The following is a 24,721-nucleotide window of genomic DNA, read 5'->3' on the forward strand; positions in this document are numbered from 1 at the left end:
CAAAAGACACAAAATAATGAATGTTGGAGAGGCTGTGGAGAGACTGGAACACTTCTACACTGCTGGTGGGAATGTAAAATCGTACAACCACTTTGGAAATTGATTTGGCAGTTCCTTGAAAAACTAGTAATAGAGCTTCCATACAATCCAGCAATCCCACTCCTTGGAATATATCCTAGAGAAATAAGAGCCTTTACACAAACAGATACATGCACACCCATGTTCACTGCAGCACTGTTTATTTACAACAGCAAAAAGATGGACAGAATCAATGTGACCATCAATGGATGAATGGATAAATAAAGTATGGTATATTCACACAGTGGAAGAACAATGGTGAATCTGTGAAACATTTCACAACATGGAGGAATCTGGAAAGCATTATGTTGAGTGAAATTAGTCAGTTGCAAAAGGACAAATATTCTATGAGACCACTCTTACAAGAAGTCGAGAAATAGTTTAAAAACAGGAGAAAATATTCTTTGATGGTTCTGAAAGTGGGGAGGGAGGGAGAGGGGTTTTCACTAATTAGATAGTAGACTAAAACTATTTTAGGTGAAGGGAAAGACAATGCACAATACAGGAGAGGTCAGCACAACTGGACTAAAACAAAAGCAAAGAAATTTCCTGAATACGACAGAACTCTTCCAAGGCCAGAATAGCAGGGGCAGGGATCTGGGGACCATGGTTTCAGGGGACATCTAGGTCAAATGGCATAACAAAATGTATTAAGAAAACATTCTGCATACCACTTTGGTGAGTGGCATCTGGGGTCTTAAACAGTAGCAAGCGGTCATCTAAGATGCATCAATTGGTCTCAACCTACCTGGAGCAATGGAGAATGAAGAGCACCAAAGACACAAGGTAATTATGAGCCCAAGAGACAGAAAGGGGCACGTAAATCAGAGACTCCATCAGCCTGAGACCAGAAGAACTAGATAATGCCTGGCTATAACTGATGACTGCTCTGACAGGGAATAAAACAGAGAATCGCTGATGGTGCTGGAGAGCAGTGGGATGCAGACCTCAAATTCTAGTAAAAAGACCAGATTACTTAATGGTCTGACTGAGACTAGAAGGACTCTGGAGGGCATGGTCCCCAGACCTCCTGTTAGCCCAAGACTGGAAACATTCCCAAAGCCAGCTCTTCACACAGGGATTGGACTGGACTATATGATAGACAATGATACTGGTGAGGAGTGAGCTTTTGGCTCAAGTAGAGACATGAGTCTGTGTGGGCAGCTCCTGTCTGGAGGGGAGATGAGAGGGCAGAGGGGCACAGAAGCTGGCTAAACAGACACGGGGAATATAGGGTTGAGGGAAGGAGTATGCTGTCTCACTAGGAGGAGAGCAACTAGGAGTACACAGGAAGGTGTATATAAATTTTCATATGAGAGACTGACTTGATTTGTGAACTTTCACTTAAAGAACAATAAAAAAAAAAAAAAAAGAAATGAAAAGAAGCATTGCATCAGGCAAATCGGCTGCAAAAGATCTCTTTGAAGTGTTCAAAAGCTAAGATGTCACCTTGAGGACTAAGGTATGCCTGACCCAAGCCATGGTGTTTTCAGTTGTCTCATGTGCATGTGAAAGCTGGACAATGAATAAGGAAGACTGAAGAAGAATTGACGCCTTTGAATTGTGGTGTTGCCAAATATTGAATATACCATGGACTGCCAAAAGAATGAACAAATCGTCTTGGAAGAAATACAGCCAGAATGCTCCTTAGAAGCAGGGATAGCAAGACTACATCTCATATACTTTGGGCAGGTTATCAGGAGGAATCAGTCCCTGGAGAAGAACATCATGCTTGGTAAAGTAGAGGATCAGCAAAAAGAAGAAGAAGCTCAATGACATGGATTGACACAGTGGCTGCAACAATGGGCTCAAGCATAGCAACAATTCTGAGGATGGCTTAGGTATGGGCAGTGTTTTGTTCTGTTGTGTGTAGGGTCGCCATGAGTTGGAATCGACTCTAGGGCACCAAAGAAGAACAACAACAGGCGTCTATCCAACACTTAGGACAGTAATGAAGGTCATCCAGGGGTGCTATCTACTATTGCTTGGGGCACCAAATGGAAATTAATCAGCGGTTTCATTTATGCTTATTTTCTAGCTTGGTTCTAGAGCCCTGCAGGCTATCATCCTTACTCTCCTCCCTCTCCCACCCTTGAGGACTCTCAGCAAGGCCATCCAACAGCTTCCTACAAGGATCACTGTGGGTTGTCTGACCTTTGTCTGGATGTGCCTTTAGGCTTCCCTCAGGAAAATGGGCACATTTCTCCCAGGGAGCTCTCCAGAGCCTGCCAATAGGTCAACATTTGTGGAGGTGTGATAAAATGGCAGGTCACAATTTTCTTAAAGCGACATGTGGAAAAGCGCAACCTTCCAGGGAAAAAAGTCTGTTCCGAGTGAAGTTCCTCCAGCTTGATGTTCAGTTTCTCCAGGCAGAGCCCCACAAACACATCTTCTAATTTAATAAAGGGGACGCTCTCAGAAACATAATATACTTGGCTTGCAACATCACCAGAAAAAACATAGCCCGTGCCAGAGCAAAAAGGCGGGTACTTGTCCCACGGGTACTCCAATTTACTGACAAACCACTTACTAGAATTATCCCTAATTGGGAATTCATTCATTTTTAAGAAGCCAGTGAAAAACCTAGTTGTTCTGTTTTTCTTTAGAAGTAGTTCAGTCAGATAGTAGACGTTTACAAACATGTCGCAGTCTGTCTTCATCACAAAGGCAGCCTCAGGGCAGTAGTGGTGGACCCATTCAATGCCCATCATGGTCTTCAGAGTCAAATTGAAATAGACGTCCACAAAGTCCTTCTGGATAATATCTCTGTATTGCTGGCCTTCCTGGGTCACTACTGTCATTTCCTGGTCTTTGGTTGTGATTCCCAGGAGAAAGAAGGTTTTTATTTGTTTTCCTTTCACGACCATCTCTCTTCCCCAAGTCTGCCTGATGGCCATCCGAGCGGCCACCTGTCTGTGCGAGGAAGTCACCAGCAGGACAAGGAAGGGAGGATTCTCTCTGCAGTCTATTTCCGGGAGCTGAAGGAAGTTCCCTCTGCCTTTCTGGAAAACAAACTGCTCTTCTTTAGAAGGATTCAGATCATACATGCTAAAATACAAGCCAAGGGCCCCCAGAACCAAAATAAAAATGTGTGTACATCTCATCTTTGAGTAAGCCATCTGCAAGAAACAAAGTCAAATTATTAGATTTCAAAAGCGTGAGGGTATGTGTGGCTTCACTTTGGGTGGCTAAGGTGGGGGAGAGACCTGTGGCTCAGGAACCATGGTTCTGAAACTCTGGAATTCTGTTGCACATAGAAGTTGAGTTCTAGATGCAAAAATTTGAGCATAGAGGATTTCCAGCACCTTCTCTCCAGGGTGTAAGATGAAGAGCACCAGGAATCTCACACTGGTCCTGGCTCTGCCTCTTGCCAGCCTCACCCTAGAGGAGCCTCAGATTTTTTGTCTGTAAAAATAAGGGACCAGGTCTCTCACTAGACTCGTCATTGGTCCATCTGTCCTTGTCTTTCTGTGACTTCCTGATGGAGTCCAGGTAGAGAACCTGCAAGACTGGAAACCATGTGTTCTAGGCCTAAGTGTATGGACCATTTGCATTTCTTCCTCTGCTAATTGTGTTGCTCCCAGAAGGAAGCAAGACAAGCTTTCTGATTTATACAAACTACCTTGGAATTGTGTCTCTGCTAGCAGTTTTTGTTAGCCGCCATCTAGTCAAGCCCTGGCTCATAGTCAGCCTGTGTGTTACAGAGTAGAACTGCTCCATAGGGTTTTCTTGGCTTTAATCTTTATGGAAGCAGATCACCCATCTTTTTCTTCTGCAAAGCCACTGGGTGGCTTCAAACTGCCAGCCTTTAGGTTGGGGCCACCTGCGCTCCTCTCTGCTAGGAGCATTTATATTTTCAGGTAGCTGTTTACAATGTCCTGTGTGATACTTGCATCTTTGCCCACCCATCTCTCTGTTCTTGGCAATTCAGCATCATCAATGCTAATGTTATAAGAAAGCAAATAACTCACTTTTTGCTGGGTCAGAGGAACTGCCGCTTTGACAGCTAAGCCACAGGGAGATGCAAAGAGGAAATTCCTTTCAGAGACCCATCAGTGTAGGATGTTTGGCAGCAGCAGGTACTGGGCTTGGCTTGTTTCCCCAAAATGATGCTTCTGTTTAGTCAGGAATCACTAGAAGGAAAAGCAAAAAGAACAGGGTCTTTCAAATCACACGTTCCTCACCATTTGGTCTCACAGTTCGCTCTTTCTGAGTCTGGCTCCATGCTGGTTCACTACCTACCTACGCAATGCTAAGCCAGCATGTGAGCCCCACACCCAGCCTCGGTTTTCTCATCTGTAAAATGGGGATGATCAAGGCTAACATAGTCTGCCACATAGTCATCTGTTGGCAAGGATAAACCCATTGCTGCCGAATCAATGACAACTCATAGGGTAGTGATATGTAATTATCTGAGAATTCTTTCAGGGCTTCGGGCCAGGATAGTACCTCCTAGCTTCTGAGGAGACATGAAGAACCCAAATTTGTTACAGACCAATTTCTCATCCTGGTGATTTACCTTCTGTATATAACACAGTGTGGGACTGGTGCCTAAAAATTTAACAACAACCATAATATAGTTGCCATTGAGTAGATTTGATTCTGACTCAGTCATTTCACGTCATTCAGAATAGAATGGATCACCATAGGGTTTTTAATGGCTGTGATCTTGTAGATCTCCAGGACTTCCTACCAAAAAAAAAAAAAAACCAAGGCACCTTCTAAATGTGGATTCAAACTTTCAGCTAGTTGTCGAGCACTTAACTGTTTGCACCACCCAGGGACTCCTAAGGAATTTAACCTAAGGAAGAAATTCACCAATTCTCAACTCAGTGTTGGTGTCTGAAAATCATCATCCTGGGTGAGAAGACAGGGGGGCCAGCAGGGAAAGACGTGCAGGGAGAGGTGAAGAAGGGGTAGGCTACTTTAATGGCAAAAGAGTAACTCAAAATTTCTTCCACTTTCTGTTCCAAATATATTCACCATCATTGCTGTGTGCTGTTGAGTCAATTCTGATTCATAGGGACCCCATGTGACAGCAAAACTGCCCTATAGGGTTTTTTAAGATGTAATCTTTAGAGGGGCAAATCACCAGGTTTTTCTCCTGCGAAGCCACTGGGTGCAGTCTTCTTATATTCACCATAAAAGGCATTAAAGAATCCCAGGGTTTTGCAGCACTAGCTACCACTCCAGGGATCCTTCTCCTAGAGGTCCCCTTAGCCAAGCTGGTGTTCTTCTCGGCTCCCCATGGGGTTCCTGTCTGGCTAGATCTCTCATAGCGTGCCCCTTGACTCTGAGGGAAGTCACTGCAGGAGGCAGATGGAAGGCAAGAACCCCTTGGATCCCATGCTCCAGGGGCGGTGGAAATTCTTTCTTCCTTTGTAAGATGATTGAGTTGCATGACTGGGATTTGTAGGTCATTTGGCAGGGAGAGGGTGCAGGGAATCAAAGTGCATTACACTCCGCCCTCCCACCCCCATACATTTTGGAAACATGGACACTAAATGCAGGGGAAGATGATATTTTTCTCCTTTCCTTTGTTGGGTAGTTTTGATCTTCTTTAGTTGTTTCAGTAGTGAACTTCAATTTCTCATTCTGTTAACATGATTTTTCCAGGACCCTTCCCTCGGACCTAAATTCTAGGGGGGGATGCTCACCTGTGACAGACAGTGGCCATGGCCTTAACCTCTCGCTGGATTCCAAATGGCATCAAGGATGCAGAACTAGTGCCAGGATCAACCTGCAAAAAGCCCTGTGGGGTCTCTGTTGTCAGTGCAGTTCTAACACTTTTTGTGCCTAAAATGAAGGGACCAACAAGCAAGCCCTGCAGAAGTCACCCCCTGGAGTCCCCATTTACAAAGCCCCTGAGTCCTTGATTGCATCTGTACCATGTGCACAAAGAACCAGGAATGCAGCCTTCCCTGGAGGGCGAATCTGGGCAGGGCACCAGGCACCATAAGGGCAGTGTGCACCCATCAGGCTAGAGTCCTCTTGAGGCTGCCTGGGAGACAGAAGACCTCAACACAAAGCAGCTCCTCCCTCCCGGGCAGGGCCATCAATAGGCACTCTGCTCTGGAAGCCCGCCTTCCTACACACCTGTACCAGGTGTGTGAACTGTCCAGTTGTCAACAGTTTATTTAGTGGATTCTACATCCAGGGCTTTGCCCTTTAGCCCATGATCAGTGTAGACAAGGAGAGAGAGCTTTGTAATGAGTAGAGAAGTATTGCAGCTGAATAATAAATAAAAGCAAGCCTGAGGGTGTGGCATCCCCCTCCTCCTCTGTCCACCAGCCCTCAGAGACTCCTCGCTGCCTGTACCACTTCTTTCTGTGGATTCAGCTCTAAGTGCATGTCACTGTGCCCCTTTTGGCTGGGAGTATCCATCTGGACAAGGTGAATGCCTTATGTTCCTCTTAATCCCCCAGAGGGCTGTGTGGTTTCAATGATGGGAGCATTTTGAATTAAAGTGGAGCAAGTGAGTAATGCACACAAAGCTAGTGGCTTCTGGGAAGGGAAAGGCAGGCTGAGGGGACACCGGGAAGCTGGTGTCCTAACTACCTTCCTAGGCATATTTAAGTTAAGTGTTTATATCAATGGCCTTAAGTAAAACAGATTACCTTCCATAACCTCAGTGGGCCTTATTAAGTCATTTCAAGGCCATGATTCTCAGTGGTTTGGGAGATATTATATAATCATCCTCCATTTTGTAATCTGATGTGAGCAGCCAATTAATTGAAAGGGGCATTTCCTTGGGGATGTGGCTTCCATCCAATATATATGGACATTCTGTCAAAGTTCCCCCTCTCACCATCCAGCATCCAGCTCGTCATTCTCTGACCTCCTGTTCTGGGGACATAAGCTAGCAGCCTGCTGTCAGATTTTGGGATTTTCCAGCTCCCACAGTCCTGTGAGCCAGCAGCTTGTGGTCTGACCTGCTAATTCTGGGTTCATCAGCCCTTGCAACCATACTAGTAAAAAAAAAAACCTCCAGCCTGGTGCCTGAACCACAGATTTGGCACTTGCCAGCCTCCACAACTGCATGAGCCATTTCCTTGAAATAAGTCCCTCACTATATTTACATATATATATGTTTCACTGGTTTTGCTTTTTAGAGAACCCAGCTTAAGACATTTGGTACCAAGGGTGGTTCTAGAGGAACAAAATCTTAAGGGTGAGTTTTTTGAATTGGTTCTCAAGTCTGGCTAGTCTTAAAGGCTTTGATGACTCTGCCTCCAAGAGTAAAGAGGGCACTGCTAATCCATGTCTTGAGGTGGCAATAGATATACACAAAATATCAACACCAGTGGATCAAATAGTTGTGAGAGACAAGGCTCTGAGTGATTGCATATTTGATACTTCTTGAAAATTTTGTCAGAATGACAAGTATAAGGAAGCTAATTGATTGGTCCTACTTTCAACAGACAAAGCGGTGAAAGAAAGGGATGTGCTCAAAGCTTCAGAGTTACAGCTCAAGCACCACATACAAGACCTGAAAGTTGCCATTTGTGTCCTGAAATAAGTCATTATTTCTTGTAGTAACAAAGGTGATATTGCTGAAAACCAAACCCCACTTCTTATCGTAAGAGTGGCCAAATTACAATGCCAATTGAATTTTGAACCTCAAATGGTGTTTGAAGATAAAGTGAGGGAATTGACTGGGAAGAAATGGTATCTTCCGATGCAGACATATGAGCACACAATCAGGAAACTGGGGACAAAAAAAAGAGCTCCTAAATTCCATTAAATCACTCCTGCCAACAGCGTTCTCACTGTCAACTAAAGAGATTACTCCATCTTTGTCTGCTAAGCCACCCTCCCCAGTAAAGCCATTTTCCCTGCCACCCCCATCTGATGAGATTAACCCAGCTGTGCCTGAAGAGTTTTTGTTTGAGATATCGCCTGGGGTGGTGCCTGAGGCATTGTCTCACAAATATTTGGTGTATGTCCCCACTACCCATTTTTTCTTTTAGACTTATATCTAGGCTTGTAAGTCCCAAGAGGTGAAGTACAAAGTGTGACCCAGGAGGAGGTAAGCTACACTCTAAAAGAAATGCTGGATTTTACTAATATATGCAAACAGAAACCTGGGGAATATGTATGAGGGTGGCTATTAAGGGTGTGGGATGATGGGGCATAGATCATAAAGTTGGATCAGTCTGATTTTATTGATAAGGACACACTAAGCACAGATTCTTCATTCAATGTTTCAGCTCGAGGGGTTAGAAAAGAATCTAGTAGTTTATTTGGTTGGTTTACTGAAGCATGGATTAAGTAGTGGCCTGCACTAAATGAAGTTGAAATGCCAGACCTGCCTTGGTATACTGCAGAAGAAGGTATCCAAAGACTTAGGGAAATTGGTAGGTTACAGTGAATTTATCAGGTTGGACCCACAGATCCACACATGGAGGGCCCAGAGGATATACCTTTTACCAAAACAGTGAGGAACAAATTTGTGAAAGAAGTACCAGCATCCTTTAAGACTGCTGTGATTGCTTTTTTATGTAAGTCAAATTTGACAGTGGGAACTCTGCCAACTGAATTAAGATATCTAACTACAATGGGGCTGATTGGACCCTACGGTAGTAGGGCTGAGAGGCAGCACTCAGTCGACAAAGTCAAAGTACGTGATAATGGACAGCGGAGACAAAGCAGTAATCAGGATTGTCTTACCTGTATGGAGTTAATGGCATTGGCTACTTAGTTGAGGTGTCCCTAGGAGTGAAATAGATGGAAAATTTACTAAATATTTACTTGATCTATACAAGCAAAAGACTTCTGGGTCAAATGAACAGCAGTCTGACTTGAATCTCCAGAGTAGTCATGGCCTCTTAATTCCCATACTTGGGTCAGGGTCAGTTTACAGACTCACAACCCCTGGAATGAAGGGGAGGCCAGTTCCCCTTGAGGAAGGACTCCATTGCACTGCCAAAAATTTGTACTGTGTGTATATAATTAGCATTTTATATATATCCCAGCCTTCCCTGTTCACTGGGGAGAAGGAAATAATCAGGCTTTTTGGGGATTACGGGACACTGGGTCTGAACTGAGTAACTCTAAGAGTCCCAAAACATCACTGTGTCCCCCAAGTTAGAGTGAGCGGCATATGGAAGTCAGGTTATTAATGGAGTCTTAGTTCAGGTCCATCTCACAGTGGATCCAGTGGGTCCCCGAACCCATCCTGTAATGATTTCTCCAGTTCCAGAATGGATAATTGGAATAGACATATACAGTAAGTGTCAGAACCCCCACATTGGATTCCTGACAAGTGGACAAGGGCTGTTATGGTAGGAAAGCCAAGTGGAAGCCATCAGAACTGCCCCTACCTAGGAAAATAGTAAGCCAAAAGCAATACTGCATCCCTGGAGGAATTGCAGAGATTAGTGACACCATCAAGGACTTGAAGGACGCAAGGGTGGTGATTTCACCACATTCCCATTCAACTTTCTTATTTGGCATGTGCAAAAAACAGATGGAGCTTGAAGAATGATAGTGGATTATCGTAAACTTAACCAGGTGGTGATTTCAATTGTAGCTGCTGTTTCAGATGTGGTTTCATTGCCTGAGTGATTTGATACATCTCCTGGTACCTGGTGTGCAGCTATTGATCTGGCCAATGCCTTTTTCTCAATTCAAGTTTTGAAGAAACACCAGAAGCCGTCACAGCTGGCAAGGTCATCAATACACCTTCCCTATCATACATCAATTTCAGACTGCAGCAGCTGATAAAAATCTTCTATTTCTTCATCTTTGGGCAAAAAAAAGAAAAAAAAATTTTTTTTTTCTTTTTTTTGGGCTTAGTGGTTGGTGCATATATTTAAAATAATAGTCATATTAACTGGTCTTCCTTGTACGCGTATGGATATTATCCTATCACTGACAGCACTTTACTTCAGGATCGATCTCGATATGTTCTTTTTGACAATGAATGCAACACCATTCCTCTTCAAGTTGTCATTTCCAGGATAGTAGACTATATGATTGTCTGATTCAAAATGGCCAATACCAGTCCATTTCAGTTCACCAATGCCTAGGATATTGATGTTTATGTGTTCCATTTCATTTCTGACGATTTCTAATTTTCCTAGATTCATACTTCGTACATTCCAGGTTCTGATTATTAATGGATGTTGCAGCTGTTTCTTCTCATTTTGAGTCATGCCACATCAGCAGATGAAGGTCCTGAAAGCTTTAGTCCATCCACATCATTAAGGTCGACTCTACTTTGAGGAGGCAGCTCCTCCCCAGTCATCTTTTGAGTCTGAAATTGCTCAAACATGCAATAAAGACACACTGATAATTACTGGTGATTTTTATGCAAAAGTTGGAAACAAAGAAGAAGGATCAGTAGTTGGAAAATATGGCCTCAATGATAGAAACAATGCTGGAGATCAAACAATAGAATTTTTCAAGACCAACGACTTCTTCATTGCAAATACCTTCTTTCACCAACATAAACGGTGACTATACACATGGACCTCACCAGATGGTACACACAGAAATCAAGTTAACTACATCTGTCAGAAGAGATGATGGAAAAGCTCAATATCATCAGTCAGAACAAGGCCAGGGGCCGACTGTGGATCAGACCATCAATTTCTCATATGCAAGTTCAAGCTGAAACTGAAGAAAATCAGAGCAGGTCCACAAGAGCCAAAATATGACCTTGAGTATATCCCACCTGAATTTAGAGACCATCTGAAGAATAGATTTGACATATTGAACACTGGTGACCAAAGACCAGACGAGTTGTGGAATGACATCAAGGACATCATACATGAAGAAAGCAAGAGGTCATTGAAAAGACAGGAAAGAAAGAAAAGACCAAGATGGATGTCAGAGGAGACTCTGAAACTTGCTCTCGAACACTGAGCAGCTAAAGCAAAAGGAAGAATTGATGAAGTACAAGAACTGAAGATTTCAAAGGGCGTCTCGAGAAGACAAAGTATTATAATGACATGTGCAAATCTCTGGAAATGGAAAACCAAAAGGGAAGAACATGCTCAGTGTTTCTCAAGCTGAAAGAACTGAAGAAAAAATTCAAGCCTCGAGTTGCAATAGTGAAGGATTCTATGGGGGAAATTATAGAATGATGCAGGGAGCATCAAAAGTAGATGGAAGGAATACACAGCGTCATTATACCAAAAAGAATTAGTTGATGTTCAACCATTTCAAGAGGTAGCATATGATCAGTAACCAATGGTACTGAAGGAAGAAGTCCAAGCTGCTCTGAAGGCATTGGTGAAAAACAAGGCTCCAGGAATTGATGGAATATCAATTGAGATGTTTCAACAAATGGATGCAGCACCGGAGGTGCTCACTCTTCTAAGCCAAGAAATATGGAAGACAGCTTCCTGGCCAACTGACTGGAAGAGATCCATATTTATGCCTATTCCCAAGAAAGTTGATCCAACCTAATGTGGAAATTATAGAACAATATCATTAATATCACACACAAGTAAAATTATGTCGAAGATGATTCAAAAACAGCTGAGAGCAGTATATCGACAGGGAACTGCCAGAAATTCAGGCCGGTTTCGGAAGAGGAGATGGAACCAGGTATATCATTGCTGATGTCAGATGGATCCTGGCTGAAAGCAGAGAATACCAGAAGGATGTTCACCTAGGTTTTATTGACCATGCAAAGGCATTCAACTGTGTGGATTATAACAAATTATGGATAACACTGCGAAGAATGGGAATTCCAGAACACTTAATTGTGCCATAAGGAACCTTTACACAGATCAAGAAGGTAGAAAAAGGGGATACTGTGCGTCAGGATTGTATTCTTTCACCATACCTATTCAATCTGTATGCTGAGCAAATAATACAAGAAGCTGGACTATATGAAGAAGAACGGGGCATCAGGATTGGAGGAAGACTCATTAAGAAACTGCGTTATGCAGATGACACAATCTTGCTTACTGAAATTGAAGAGGACTTGAAGCACTTACTAATGAAGATCAAAGACGACAGCCTTCAGTATGGATTGCACCTCAACATTAAAGAAAACGAGAATCCTCACAACTGGACCAATGAGCAACATCATGATAAACGGAGAAAAGATTGAAGTTGTCAAGGATTTCATTTTACTTGGATCCACAATCAACAGATCAACAGCCATGGAAGCAGCAGTCAAGAAATCAAAAGATGCATTGCATTGGGTAAATGTGCTGCAAAGGACCTCTTTTAAAGTGTTGAAGAGCAAAGATGTCACCTTGAAGGCTAAGGTGCACCTGACCCAAGCCATGGTGTTTTCAATTGCATCATATGCATGTGAAAGCTGGACAATGAATAAGGAAGACCAAAGAAGAATTATTGCCTTTGATTTTGGTGTTGGTGAACAATATTGAATATACCATGGACTGCCAGAAGAACGAATAAATCTGTCTTGGAAGAAGTACAACCAGAACGCTCCTTCGAGGCAAGGATGGCGAGACTGCATCTTACATACTTTGGACATGTTGTCAGGTGGGATCAGTCTCTGGAGAAGGACATCATGCTTGGCAAAGTACAGGGTCAGGGAAAAGAGGAAGACCCTCAATGAGATGGATTGACACATTGGTGCAACAATGGGGTCAAGCATAACAATGGTTGTAAGGATGGCGCAGGACCGGGCAGTGTTTCGTTCTGTTGTGCATAGGGTCGCTATGAGTCGGAACCAACTCAACACCACCTAACAACAACAACAACATCATACATCAGGGGTATATCAACTCTCCAGCCTTACGTCAAATAAAGAAAAAGTTTGAGGGGTTCACAGTCCATAGGATGAGTAATGACTACGGTACGATACAGTAAGATGCTGGTCAACACAAAGGAGAGAAAGTGGTTCCTGCCTGGATATGTTCAGAGAATGCTTCTCTAGGAATCTGAACAGCAGAGGCAGGGAATCCAGAAGGTCTAATGGGTTCCAGAAACAGTGGAGTGAGGGAAACCTTAGAAATGAGGTTGGAGACACAGGCTAGATGGGGTCAGCATGGCCTCGAAGAGTTTACTGAGTAGTTTTGGACATAGCCTGAGGATATTAGTGGCCCATAGTCCTTATCAGAGCTTTATAATCTGATAAGTCTGGGTCTGATGTGGCCTCTCTCCCCTCCTCACTAACGCAACAGAGGAGCCTCCTGCTTACGGAAAATATGGCAGCTTCAACCAAACCAAGTGATTAAGGAGACGAGAACCAGGGATCCGTGCTACTGACCACTGGTCTCAGGATCGGTGAATTTTAAATCTGCAAGCCATTTTAAGGATCACCCCCCAACATTCATTGAGCACCTACTATGTGCAAGTCATGGTGCTGGTCACGATGGGGAGAAGAAAGACGAGTACACATTGGGTCTCATTGGATCTCCCCCAATTATGTGGACAGCTGGACTTGCCTCCTCTGTACTCACTCCCCAGAGAAAAATGTTGCTCTTTCCCTGGATAATGATCAGCTGTGTTTCCTGATGGAAATCTGCATTCTTTTTATTTTGCTTTAAATGAAAGTTTACAAATCATTCAGTCTCTCATACAAAAACTTATATACACCTTGCTATGTACTCCTAGCTCCTCTCCCTCTAATGAGACAGCATACTCCTCCTCTCCACCCTGTATTCCCCATGTCCATTTAGCCAGCTCCCGTTGCCCTCTGCCCTCCCATCTTGCCTCCAGACAGGAGCTGCCCACATAGTCTCATGTGTCTACTTGAGCCAAGAAGCTCACTCCTCACCAGTATCACTGTCTGTCTTATAGTCCAGTCCAATCCCTGTCTGAAGAGTTGGCTTTGGGAATGGTTCCAGTCTTGGGCTAACACAGGGTCTGGGGACCATGACCTCCAGGGTCTCTCCAGTCTCAGTCAGACCATTAAGTCTGGTCTTTTTACTAGAATTTGAGGTCTGCATCCCACTGTTCTCCTGCTCCATCAGGGATTCTCTGTTGTGTTACCTGTCAGGGCAGTCATTGGTTGTAGCTGGGCACCATCTAGTTCTCCTGGTCTCAGGCTGATGGAGTCTCTGATTCATGATTTAGATTTTACATTTACGTCTTTGATCCACTCTGAATTAGTTTTTGTGCATGGTGTGAGCTATGGGTCTTGTTTCATTTTTTTTTTTTTTTGCAGATGGATACCCAGTTATGCCAGCACCATTTGTTAAAGAGACTGTCTTTTCCCCATTTAATGGACTTGGGCCTTTGTTAAGTATCAACTGCTCATATATGGATGGATTTAAGTCTGGATCCTCAATTCTAGTCCATTGGTCTATGTATCTGTTGTTTTACCAGTATCAGGCTGTTTTGACTACTGTGGCAGTATAATAGGTTCTAAAATCAGGTAGAGTGAGGCCTCCCACTTTGTTCTTCTTTTTCAGTAGTGCTTTACTCATCTGGGGCCTCTTTCCCTTCCATATGAAGTTGGTGACTTTCTTTCTCCATCTCATTAAAAAATGTCATTGGAATTTGGATCAGAGTTGCATTGTATCTATAGATAACTTTCGGTAGAATAGACATTTTTACAATGTTGAGTGTTCCTATCCATGAGCAAGGTATGTTTTTCCACTTATGTAGGTCTCTTTTGGTTTCTTGCAGTAGTGCCTTGTAGCTTTCTTTGTATAGGTCTTTTACAACTCTGCTTAGATTTATTCCTAAGAATTTTATCTTCTTGGGGGCTACTGTAAATGGTATTGATTTGGTGATTTCCTCTTTGATGTTCTCTTTGTTAGTGTAGAGGAATCCAACTGATTTTTGTGTTTATGTTGCATACTGACACTCTGCTGAACTCTTCTATTGGTTTCAGTAGTTTTCTTGAGGATTCTTTAGGGTTTTCTGTGTATAAGATCATGTCATCTGCAAACAGAGACACTTCTACTTCTTCTTTACCAATCTGGATGCCCTTTATTTCCTTATCTAGCCTAATTGCTCTGGCTAGGACCTCCAGAACAATGTTGAATAAGAGTATTGATAAAGGGCATCCTTCTTCTCTCCATTTAAGACGATTTGGCTGTTGGCTTTGTATAAATGCTTTTTATTATGTTGAGGAATTTTCCTTCTATTCCTATTTTGCAGGAATTTGCATTCTTAACCTTGGTATTCTAGATTCTTCTCTTGTGAACATTATGAACATTGAGAAGGTGCCTTCACTCTGCCTCATGACTTGCGTTCCGGCAGGGCAGAGAAAGAGTCATGGACGTGCCACTTGAGCCTGTTCTCCATTCAGGTTGTCTTCTGACTTTTCTCTGCTGAAGATTTCCCTATGGGGGCGGGGGGATGGGGAAGCCTTCCCTGGAAGCTCCCAAACCCTAAGTAGTCAAGAATATAATGCAATGCTTTTGAAAGCCAATTCTTTTCAACGTTTTAATTGTGAAAGCTTTTATGAAACAATTTTATTCACAGAATCAAAAGGAAAAAAAAGGCATTAATTGCAAGGCCAATCTACCATGGGCATTTAAGGAAAACAGCTTTTGGTTACTTCAGTAAGTTAAGAATCAAAGAATTGGGGCCTCTCTTCTGACCAAAATGTAAGTAAAAAAGCTAAAAACAGAGCAAAAAGGATTCAGCAGAATATCAATAGTGGAATGCTGACTATTCTGTTGTAACTGCCCATTTTAGAAAAAGCTGGAAATTTTGAAAAAAGGCTTTAACTGCCCAGGTGTGGAGAAATAAACCAAGGGGAGTATTCTTTCACCCATATAAAACACCTGGAAGCCAAATATAAGAGATTTTTCTCAAAGAACATCTTCTCCCTGGCTATTCTGGAAACCTGGAGCCCAAGAGTAGAGTCATTGACTCCAGGCTGCTTGAGTACCCTGTAAAGAATTTAAGAGTGGTTGGAAGTCATTGTGCAAATTATTAGCACAGAGTTGGGGAAGGAAGAGAAAGATTTAAAACAAGATGGTATGATCATTCTAGAAACTATCATATAGCCTGCCCAGATACAAGTTTATATGGAGAGCCCTGAACAGGAGGCAATAGAAGCAATATCCAGCAGTCAGAGTGGACTGTGCTGCATGAAACATGTCTTAATTCTTTAGGGCTAAAATTTTTCTTTCTTGACAAACAAGTTGGGTGATCTTTAAGATCTACTTCCTAAATCCCCTCACAATGTCCTCCGTTATCTGTTCCAGCTGGCATCTCCTTGCTCTCTATGCCCAGCCACACTTGTCCTCTTCTGGTGCCTTGAATAGACCGTTTTTCTTGTCCTTGCAAATTTCCCTCCCTGTGTGGGTCATTTTCTGCCCAAACCTCCCCCACCTCTTCAGCCTATACTTCTGCTCAGCTAACTACTGTTGTTAGGTGCCATTGAGTCAGCTCCAACTCATAGCAGCACTATGTACAATAGAAAGAAATACTGCCAGTCCTGTGCCATCCTCACAATTGTTGTTATCCTTGAGCTCATTGCTGCTCACTGTGTCAATCCATCTCATAGAAGGTCTTCCTCTTTTATGCTGACCCTGTACTCTGCCAAGCATGATGTCCTTCTCTAGAGACTGGTCCTTCCTGATAACATGTCCAAAGTATGTGAGATGTAGTATCGCCATCCTTGCTTCTAATGAGCATTCTGGCTATACTTCTTCCAGGGCAGATTTGCTCGTTCTTCTGGCAGTATATGGTATATTCAATATTCTTTGCCAACACCATAATTCAAAGTCTTCCTTATTCATTGTCCAGCTTTCACATGTATATGAGGCTATTGGAAACACCAGGGCTTGGGTCAGGCGTATCTTAATCCTTAAAGTGGCATCTTTGCTTTTTAGCACTTTAAAGAGACCTTTTGCAGCAGATATGCTCAATGCAATGCATCATTTGATTTCTTGACTGCTGCTTCCACGGATGTTAATTGTGGATCCGAGTTAAATGAAATCTTTGACAACTTCAATCTTTTCTCTGTTTATCATGTGCTCATTGGTCCAGTCGTGAGGATTTTTGTTTTATTTAGGTTGAGGTGTAATCCATACTGAAGGCTGTAGTCTTTGATCTTCATCAATAAGTGCCTTAAGTCCTCTTCAATTTCAGCAAGCAAGGTTGTGTCTTCTATATAACCCAGGTAAAGAGTTTTCCTCCAATCCTGATGTCCCATTCTTTTTCATATAATCCAGCTTCTTGGGTTGTTTGCTCAGCATGCAGATTGAATAAGTATGGTGAAAGGATACAACTCTGACACACACCTTTCCTGACTTTAAACTTTGAAGTATCCCCTTACTCTGTTTGAACAACTGCCTCTTGGTCTAAGTACAGGTTCCTCATAGCACAATTAAGTATTCTGGAATTCCCATTCTTCTCAATGTTTTCCGTAATTTGTTATGATCCACACAGTTGAATGTCTTTGCATAGTCAATAAAACACAGGTAAATATCTTTCTGGTATTCTCTGCTTTCAGCCAGGATCCATCTGACATCAGCAATGACATCCTTTGTTCCACATCCTCTTCTAAATCCAGCTTGAATTTTTGGTAGTTTCCTGTCAATGTACTGTTGCGACTGCTTTTGAATGACTGTCAGCAAAATTTTACTTTGGGTGATATTGATGACATTGTTCAATAATTTCCAAATTCTGCTGGATCACCTCTCTTTAGAATGGGTACAAATAAAGATCTTTTCCAGTTGGATGGCCAGGTAGGTGTGTTTCAAATTTCTTGGCATAGACAAGTGAGCATTTCCAGCATTGCATCATTTGTTGAAACCTCTCAATTGCTATTCCTTCAATTCCTGGAGCTTTGTTTTTCACCAATGCCTTTAGTACAGCTTGGACCTCTTCTTTCAGTACCATAGGTTGACCAGTTCTTTTTGGTACAGTGATTCTCTATTCCTTCCACCTTCTTTTGATGCTTCCTGCCTGCTTAGTATTTTCCCCATAGAATCCTTCAATATTGCAACTTGAGGCTAGATTTTTTTCTTTAGTTCTTTCGGCTTGAGAAATGATGAGTGTGTTCTTCCCTTTTGGTTTTCTAGCTCCAGGTCTCTGCAGATTTCATTATAATAGTTGACTTTGTCTTCTCTAGCTGCCCTTTGAAATCTTCTGTTCAGCTCTTTTACTTCATCATTTCTTTCTTTTGCTTCAGCTACTCAACATTCAAGAGGAAGTTTCAGAGTCTCTTCTAACATCCATTTTGGTCTTTTCTTTCTTTCCTGCCTTTTTAATGATCTGCTTTCTTCATGTGTGACGTCCTTGATGTCATTGCACATATCGTCTGGTTTTCCATCTTTAGTGTTCAATGAGTCAAATCTATTCTTGAGATGGCCTCTAAATTCAGGTGGGATATACTCAAGGTAGTACTTTGGTTCTGGTGGACTGTTCTAATTTTCTTCAACTTCAACTTGCATAAGAGCAATTGATGGTCTGTTCCACAGTTGGCCCCTGGCCTTGTTCTGACTGATAATATTGAACTTTCCCATTGTCTCTTTCCGGGAATGTAGTCGATTTAATTCCTGTGTATTCTGTCTGGTGAGGTCCATGTGTATAGTCGTCATGTATATTGTTGAAAAAAGGTATTTGCAATGAAGAAGTCGACCTTGCAAAATTCTACTATATGATATCCAGTGTCCTTTCTATCACCAAGGCCATATTTTCTAACTACCAATCCTTGTTTGATTCCAACTTTTACATTCCAATCACCAGTAATCATGGATGCATCTTGATTGCATATTTGATAAATTTCAGACTGCAAAAGCTGGTAAAAATTTTCAATTTCTTCATCTTTGGCCTTAGTGGTTGCTGCATAAATTTGAATAATAGTCGTATTGTTTGCCTTGTAGGCATATGGACATTATTCTATTACTGACAGTGTCGTACTTCAGGACAGATCTTAAAATGTTCTTTTTGATGATGAACACAATGTCATTCCTCTTCAATTTATCACTGCCGGCATAGTGGACCATATGATCGTCTGATTCAAAATGGCCAATACCAGTCCATTTCAGCTCTCTAATGCCTAGGATATCAATGTTTATGAGTTCCATTTCGTTTTTGATGATTTGCAATTTTCTCAGATTCATACTTCGTACATTCCACATTCTGATTATTCATGGATGTTTGCAGCATGCCATATGAGCAAATGAAAGTCCCAAAAGCTTGACTCCATCCATGTCATTAAGGCTGATTCTACTTTGAGGAGGCAACTCTTCTCCAGTCATCTTTTAAGTGCCTTCCAACCTGAGAGGCTCATCTTCTGGCACTATAGTAGACAAGTTCCACTGCCATTTTTTTTTTTTCTCAGAAGTAGACCGCCATGTCCTTCTTGCTAGTGTGTCTTGGTCTGGAAGCTCAGCTGAAACCTGTCCACCATGGGTGACACTGCAGGTATCTAAATACCAGTTGCATAGCTTCCAGCATGACAGCAACATGTAAGACCCCACAGTATGACAAACTAACAGACACGCAGACATGTCAGGGGAGTTAACTCATAATTATTGTTAACTATCAGTTACTGCTCATGATATCCATTGTATTGTCTCTTGTTAATTTAATGAATGAGATTGATTTTATTAATTCTCTGTGCAAACCTTGGAATCCTGCTTAACTTTGCCACCAGTCCACCACTCCACAAGGACAGCAGAGCCAATTTTTGGTATTTCTATAGCATCCACCACTGCATACTGCTTGGCACATAGAAGCCCACTGGAGATTTTTGAATGAATAAACGAGAAGTGATGATGCCCAAGCCTCCAAAAGCCAAATTCTGCTTCTTTGTGACTCAGAAACATTTTCCTACCTGAAAACAAATGCTTGGTTTATAGGACATCTCCCTGAGATTAATTTGTTTTGCAAAATACTTCATTGCTTTAGGTATTATTGTTTTTATATACATTTTATCAGACTGCAATTAGGAGGTGGGGCCAAGATGGTGGAGTAGTCAGACACTTCTGGTGGTCCCTCTTACAAAACAGACCCCAAAAAACAAGTGAATCCATTATACATATGACAAACTAGGAGCCCTGAACATCAAAGACAAAGCTAAGAAATCGGTCTGAGTGGCAGAGGGAGAGACATTTCAGAAGCAGCCAGGGGTTGCCAGAGCTTACTTGGTGGGAAGCAGCTCCCCTCAGGCCTGATCCCCTGGCGTGACCGTGGTGGGGCTGGCAGTAACACTCTGGATGTGTTTTCCACAGAGAGAGAGCAAGTGGCACAGAGTCTACTCAGCCTCCAGAATCGGGGAAGAGCTGTGGTCTTGGCAAAAGTTAAGTACTTGTGTCTAATTTACCATTCTGACCAAAAAGCACCCCTTGTGAAAGAACTCTGTCCCATTTTTCTTGTCCCTCCTCCCTCTGCCCTAGCCCACTAGCCAGCTTCAGTGGTGGTCAATTTCTCTGAGCCTGAGATAGATCCTGAAGCACGCTCTTAGCCATTCTCCCAGCCTTGGAGAAGGAACTAATTAAGCACTTCAATTTTCTCATCTGTAAAATGGGGATCATATCCAACAGACCAACCTCCAAAGGTAGCAACCAAAAGAATGCCAGCTACCCTTGAACATATCAGTCTATGCTAAGAACCACAATGGCTGTAGGAAAAGAGCCTTTATTGATGAGTCTGGCTTGGTATTTAATGTGTGTTGAAGATGGGTTCTCACTGGTGAAATCAAATTGGATCATATAAAGTATTTTAGAGACATTGTCCTCCCTTGCACGAAGGGGCATAAGAATCTAGCAAGACCTGCAACCTATAACCTAGCGGATAGCACCCGGGCGGGGCCTATTTCCAACCTTTGGACTAGAGAATGTTGGTTGCCTGAAGCTGCTTCCCAGGGTAACAGAATCACAGTTCTAGAATATTATCACAGCTGTCTTAAGGGGACCTTTCATGCAAGGTAGAGTCTGAGGACCTAAAGGAAGAGAGCTGGCAGTCTGTTGTATTTACGAACAAGGACCGTGTCCTGTTTTGTTTGTTTCAGGGATGTTTGTGTTTGTGGCAGAATTTTGCCCGGGCCTTCATTTCATTATTACCTGGTGGTGAAGCTGTGGTTATGAGGTTCAGCTGCCTTCTCTACCCATTAGCAGCTTCATTATCCACAGAAAGAACTAAGATTACCCACGGCCAGAGTCAATTTGTCCAGCATACAAGCCACCCATCGCCAACTCTCTGTCAACACGATTGCTCACCTAGTCATACTGCTGTCTCTATCGGCTGTCTCCACCTCAACAGACATAGAAGTGAGACAGGCAGCAAAGGCTCTGAGATCAAAGGGTGCCTGTTTGAGAAATAGTGAAGAGACTGCTTTGGTTAGAGGAGAAGCAAGTAAAAGAGAAATAGACTATACTATCAGGGAGGTAATAGAGGGTTGAGTGTGGAACCTAGAGACTTAGTAAGACAAGGAACAGAGGGGCCTCCAAATCTGCAAAGTAACAAGAAATAGGCCAGGGCGCAGAAACAAGGCCATTCCCCAGAACAATGGGGCAGGGTATCTAAAAATAGCCCACAAACTTCTTTAAAGTTGCCTTTCAGAAGCAGCTGGAGAAAATCAGGCCCAGGAACATGCGCAGAACATCCACCCGTGACCGCTGTGTGACCTTCCACCAGAGGCAGTGAGTGGCGACAGCCCCAGCTGGGGAATCGAACCCGAGAAGCAAGAGACTGTGCAGGTGTGACACCCCATAATAAGTCCTGCTACGAATCCCAGAGGGCTCCAGGACAGGAGCCATCTTGGAAAGCTGTTGCGCACACACCTTAGTTAACGTGTTTCCACCTGTATCTATGAATAAACATGAATCTTTTCCCACCAAAGAACTTTTGAAAACTCAGGCCTGTCTTTTGCTCTGTGAGATGAGGGTATGTGTTGCTCTAGGCCCTCCTCGTCTCCGCTTGCAAGCCTCTTCAATAAAGCTTTGCTTGTGTGGAAAACTACACGCCTTACCTGCTCATTCTTGACCAGTGAGAGGCAAGAACCTTATTCTGGTAACAAAAGGAGCAACTGCCTGACAAGGTACCTCTCCAGGGAAGGACCATGATGACAGCCAGACAACAAAAAAGCACCCCACCAACCCCCACTTGTCCCAGGAAATAGCTGGTCACAGAGATACTCTGCCCTTAACAATGAACAGTCCTTCTTTGACACCATTCCGAAAGTGCTCACTCACCCCCTTGCAGCCAACCAAGAGCCATTGAGCGTACCTGAAGACCAATCAGAAAGTCACCCTGCTACCAAAGCACCCTTAACGGAGTGCTTGCCAGTTGCTCCCTAGATAGGTAGGTCCTCTTTTACTGTATAAAATGACTCACCTTTCTACCTCCTTTGAGTCCTGCTGACACGAAAGTGAGGAGCAATGGGTGCCCTTGCTTCAAGATTATGAATAAATGGCCTTTGTTGATTTTATCTCCAGATTAGTTTTGTCTTTACCAAAGGCAAGGGCAGAGCAGGAAGTTGAGACTGAATGGAGTGGAAAGACAGAGGTGAAGAGAGCTGCCGGCAGTGGCAGAGAGGAGTGGTGGCAAGGTGTGTCCGGGGACCATCCCTGGGTGGAGCAGCAATTGGGGCACCATGAACAATGCGGCAAGAGCACGGATTCCCCTGGGGTTGTTTCCTGCCTCTAATAGGCAAGCAGTGAGCAACTGTCAGTTGAGTAGCGTGATTAGATTTGCATTTTATACAACTACTCCCACAAAGTTTTATCTGGGTGTTAGCTTGCTATTATCTCACTTCTGTTGGGCTGTTGGAGTAAATGTGCTTCGTCTACTCTTTGGAGAGACAATGGCCACACATCAGCCTTCTTTTGGGTTCCCTGTAATGCCCGCCGCACGACAATGAATCCACTGCTGGGCCTTCTCGGTGGAAGAGAGCTTTTCTCTTGGCCTCTCCCAGGAGACTGCACACATCCCAGGATGGGAACTAAAGGCAGGATGTGGGCTGTGCTCCATTTTGTGGAGCTGGAAGAAGGAACAGACCCTCCTGCACTGACCCTAGAAAGAAACGGTCAAGTGAGAGAGAAAGACAATGTAGGAGGGCTACATATAAAAATGTGGTACAGGCTGAAAAGACTAAAAATTCATGAGAAAGGAGGGACTGGTTCCACCACCATTGTTCAAGCATGGTCTGTGGGTTCTGCTCTCTGCCAGATGCTGCAGTCAGTGGTGTGAAGGAACTTGTCCCTGCCCTTGGCTGCACTTGGCAGGAGAAAGGCTGTCTTCCCTCTGCCATACCTAATACCATAACAAAGGCACTAAGCAGAGAATCCAAAGCCCAGCCTACCATCCTGCTATGCCTGTGTGTGACCTTGGTGAGGCCATTCTGGAGATGGCCACATCCTCCATCTGTACATGAAGGAGTGGGTAAGGCAGGTGGCCTCAAAGGTCCCGTCCACTCTCAGGATTCTCTGATTCTATGAACAAGGATTAACTGGACAGACAGAGGACTCGGGCTCAAAAACGGAGATTGGCAAAGTTCAATTAGTCCATAGTCCCTCAAGAAAATGGACCAGTCCTTCTCTAAACCATAGGACGCTTTCCTCTGTGGACTGGACTATCAGGGATGGCTTGCTGTCTGGTGTCCTTTGAGTTTGGTCACTGTGAAGTAACAACAGGGGTCAGAGGACAAAGGAGTAGGTTGGGGGTGTTTATTCCCCAGGCACCCTCCCTGGCTTCTCTTGGCTGAGGCTGAACTTCTCTGGTGAGGTTCTCTATCAGACAGCCATCCTTGTACAACGGCAGTTCTTACTGGGTTCCATACCCTCTCTTGCCTCATAGGGCCATGGTATTGTAATGGCTTCCAGCTGTTGCTATTCCTGAGGTGATCACCACCCTTCTTGGGTTAAATCATCCTGGTTCTTTGAATTCTTGCTCCATCTTGGGTATCTGGGCCTTTAGTTTTTCTATGCTGTCACATCCTAACTCGGTCATGCCGTCCATTAACTCCTGTCTGGAGAACTCACACTGGGTGGCTGCTCTGAACTTCCATGCCATGATCAAGACACTAACGCTGGCTGGGTCCAGGGCCAGGTCATCACAGAACTGCTGGATACCATCTATTCCAATTTTATTTTCATCTTGAGGATCTTTGTATCTATTGTAGAGTTGTTCTAACTTCTTCCTATCCAGTGATCCTTTCACACTCTCTCGTATATAAAGTTCAGGATTTTGGAAAAAAAAAATCTGTTGCAACATCTAACTTCCAGACATTTTGAGACAGACAACTTACTGCTGTTTTTTTCCCCTAGACTGTGTGAAGATCATAAACTGACGACCTGTATTCTTCTGCAATGATTTCAACTTGTTCTTGTTGGTGTCCTCCAGACCGCTCCCCTCCTCCTCCAGCTCCGCAGCGAATGGACCGGGGCGGCGGCGGCGGCAGCGGCTCCTCGCAGTGGCTCGCCGGGCTCCCGCTCATACGCAGTGCGGCCGCCGGGGCCCGACCTGGCAGCCCCGCCGCGGGGAGGCGCAGGCCCAGCGGCCCACGCGGGCTCAGGGCGCGGGGTCCTAGGCTGCCGCCCGGCACATGCTCCGCGCGGCTGGGTGCGGATTCCCACGCCCTTCTGCGCGGCTCCTTCCGCGGGGCAGCCGGTGTCTACGCGGGCTTGGCGCAGCCAAACCTTTTTTTTTTTTTTTAATTTAACTTTATGTTTTGAGTAGGTGTTACCTTTAGTGGGTTCAAAAACCAAAATGATATAAAGAGATGTACACTGAAAATTCTCATTTCCCATCCTTTCCCCATCCATCTCATTATGTTACGTGGCAAACCCCAGAAGAT

The 24,721-nt window shown here is 43.6% G+C and overlaps 1 protein-coding gene across 2 annotated transcripts in view; it reads right to left on the reverse strand.

Moving 5' to 3' along the window:
* Positions 1-1,687: 1,687 nt before the first annotated feature.
* Positions 1,688-24,721, reverse strand: part of LOC126070574 (beta-1,3-galactosyltransferase 5-like) — a 29,352-nt gene continuing 6,318 nt past the window's right edge. Inside the window, exons 1-4 of one of the 2 annotated variants that reach the window (XM_049874892.1) lie at positions 21,144-21,193; positions 8,749-8,790; positions 4,050-4,211; positions 1,688-3,197 (exon numbers count right to left, since the gene is read on the reverse strand). In XM_049874892.1, the coding sequence (XP_049730849.1) occupies positions 2,262-3,197 (936 nt within the window). In that variant the 5' untranslated portion in view covers positions 4,050-4,211; positions 8,749-8,790; positions 21,144-21,193 and the 3' untranslated portion in view covers positions 1,688-2,261. Of the gene's footprint in view, positions 3,198-4,049; positions 4,212-8,748; positions 8,791-21,143; positions 21,194-24,721 lie in introns of those variants that run through there. The other variant, XM_049874893.1, reaches the window with a different exon arrangement.

Source organism: Elephas maximus, chromosome 2 (genome assembly GCF_024166365.1).
Source record: "Elephas maximus indicus isolate mEleMax1 chromosome 2, mEleMax1 primary haplotype, whole genome shotgun sequence".
Taxonomy (NCBI): Eukaryota; Metazoa; Chordata; class Mammalia; order Proboscidea; family Elephantidae; genus Elephas; species Elephas maximus.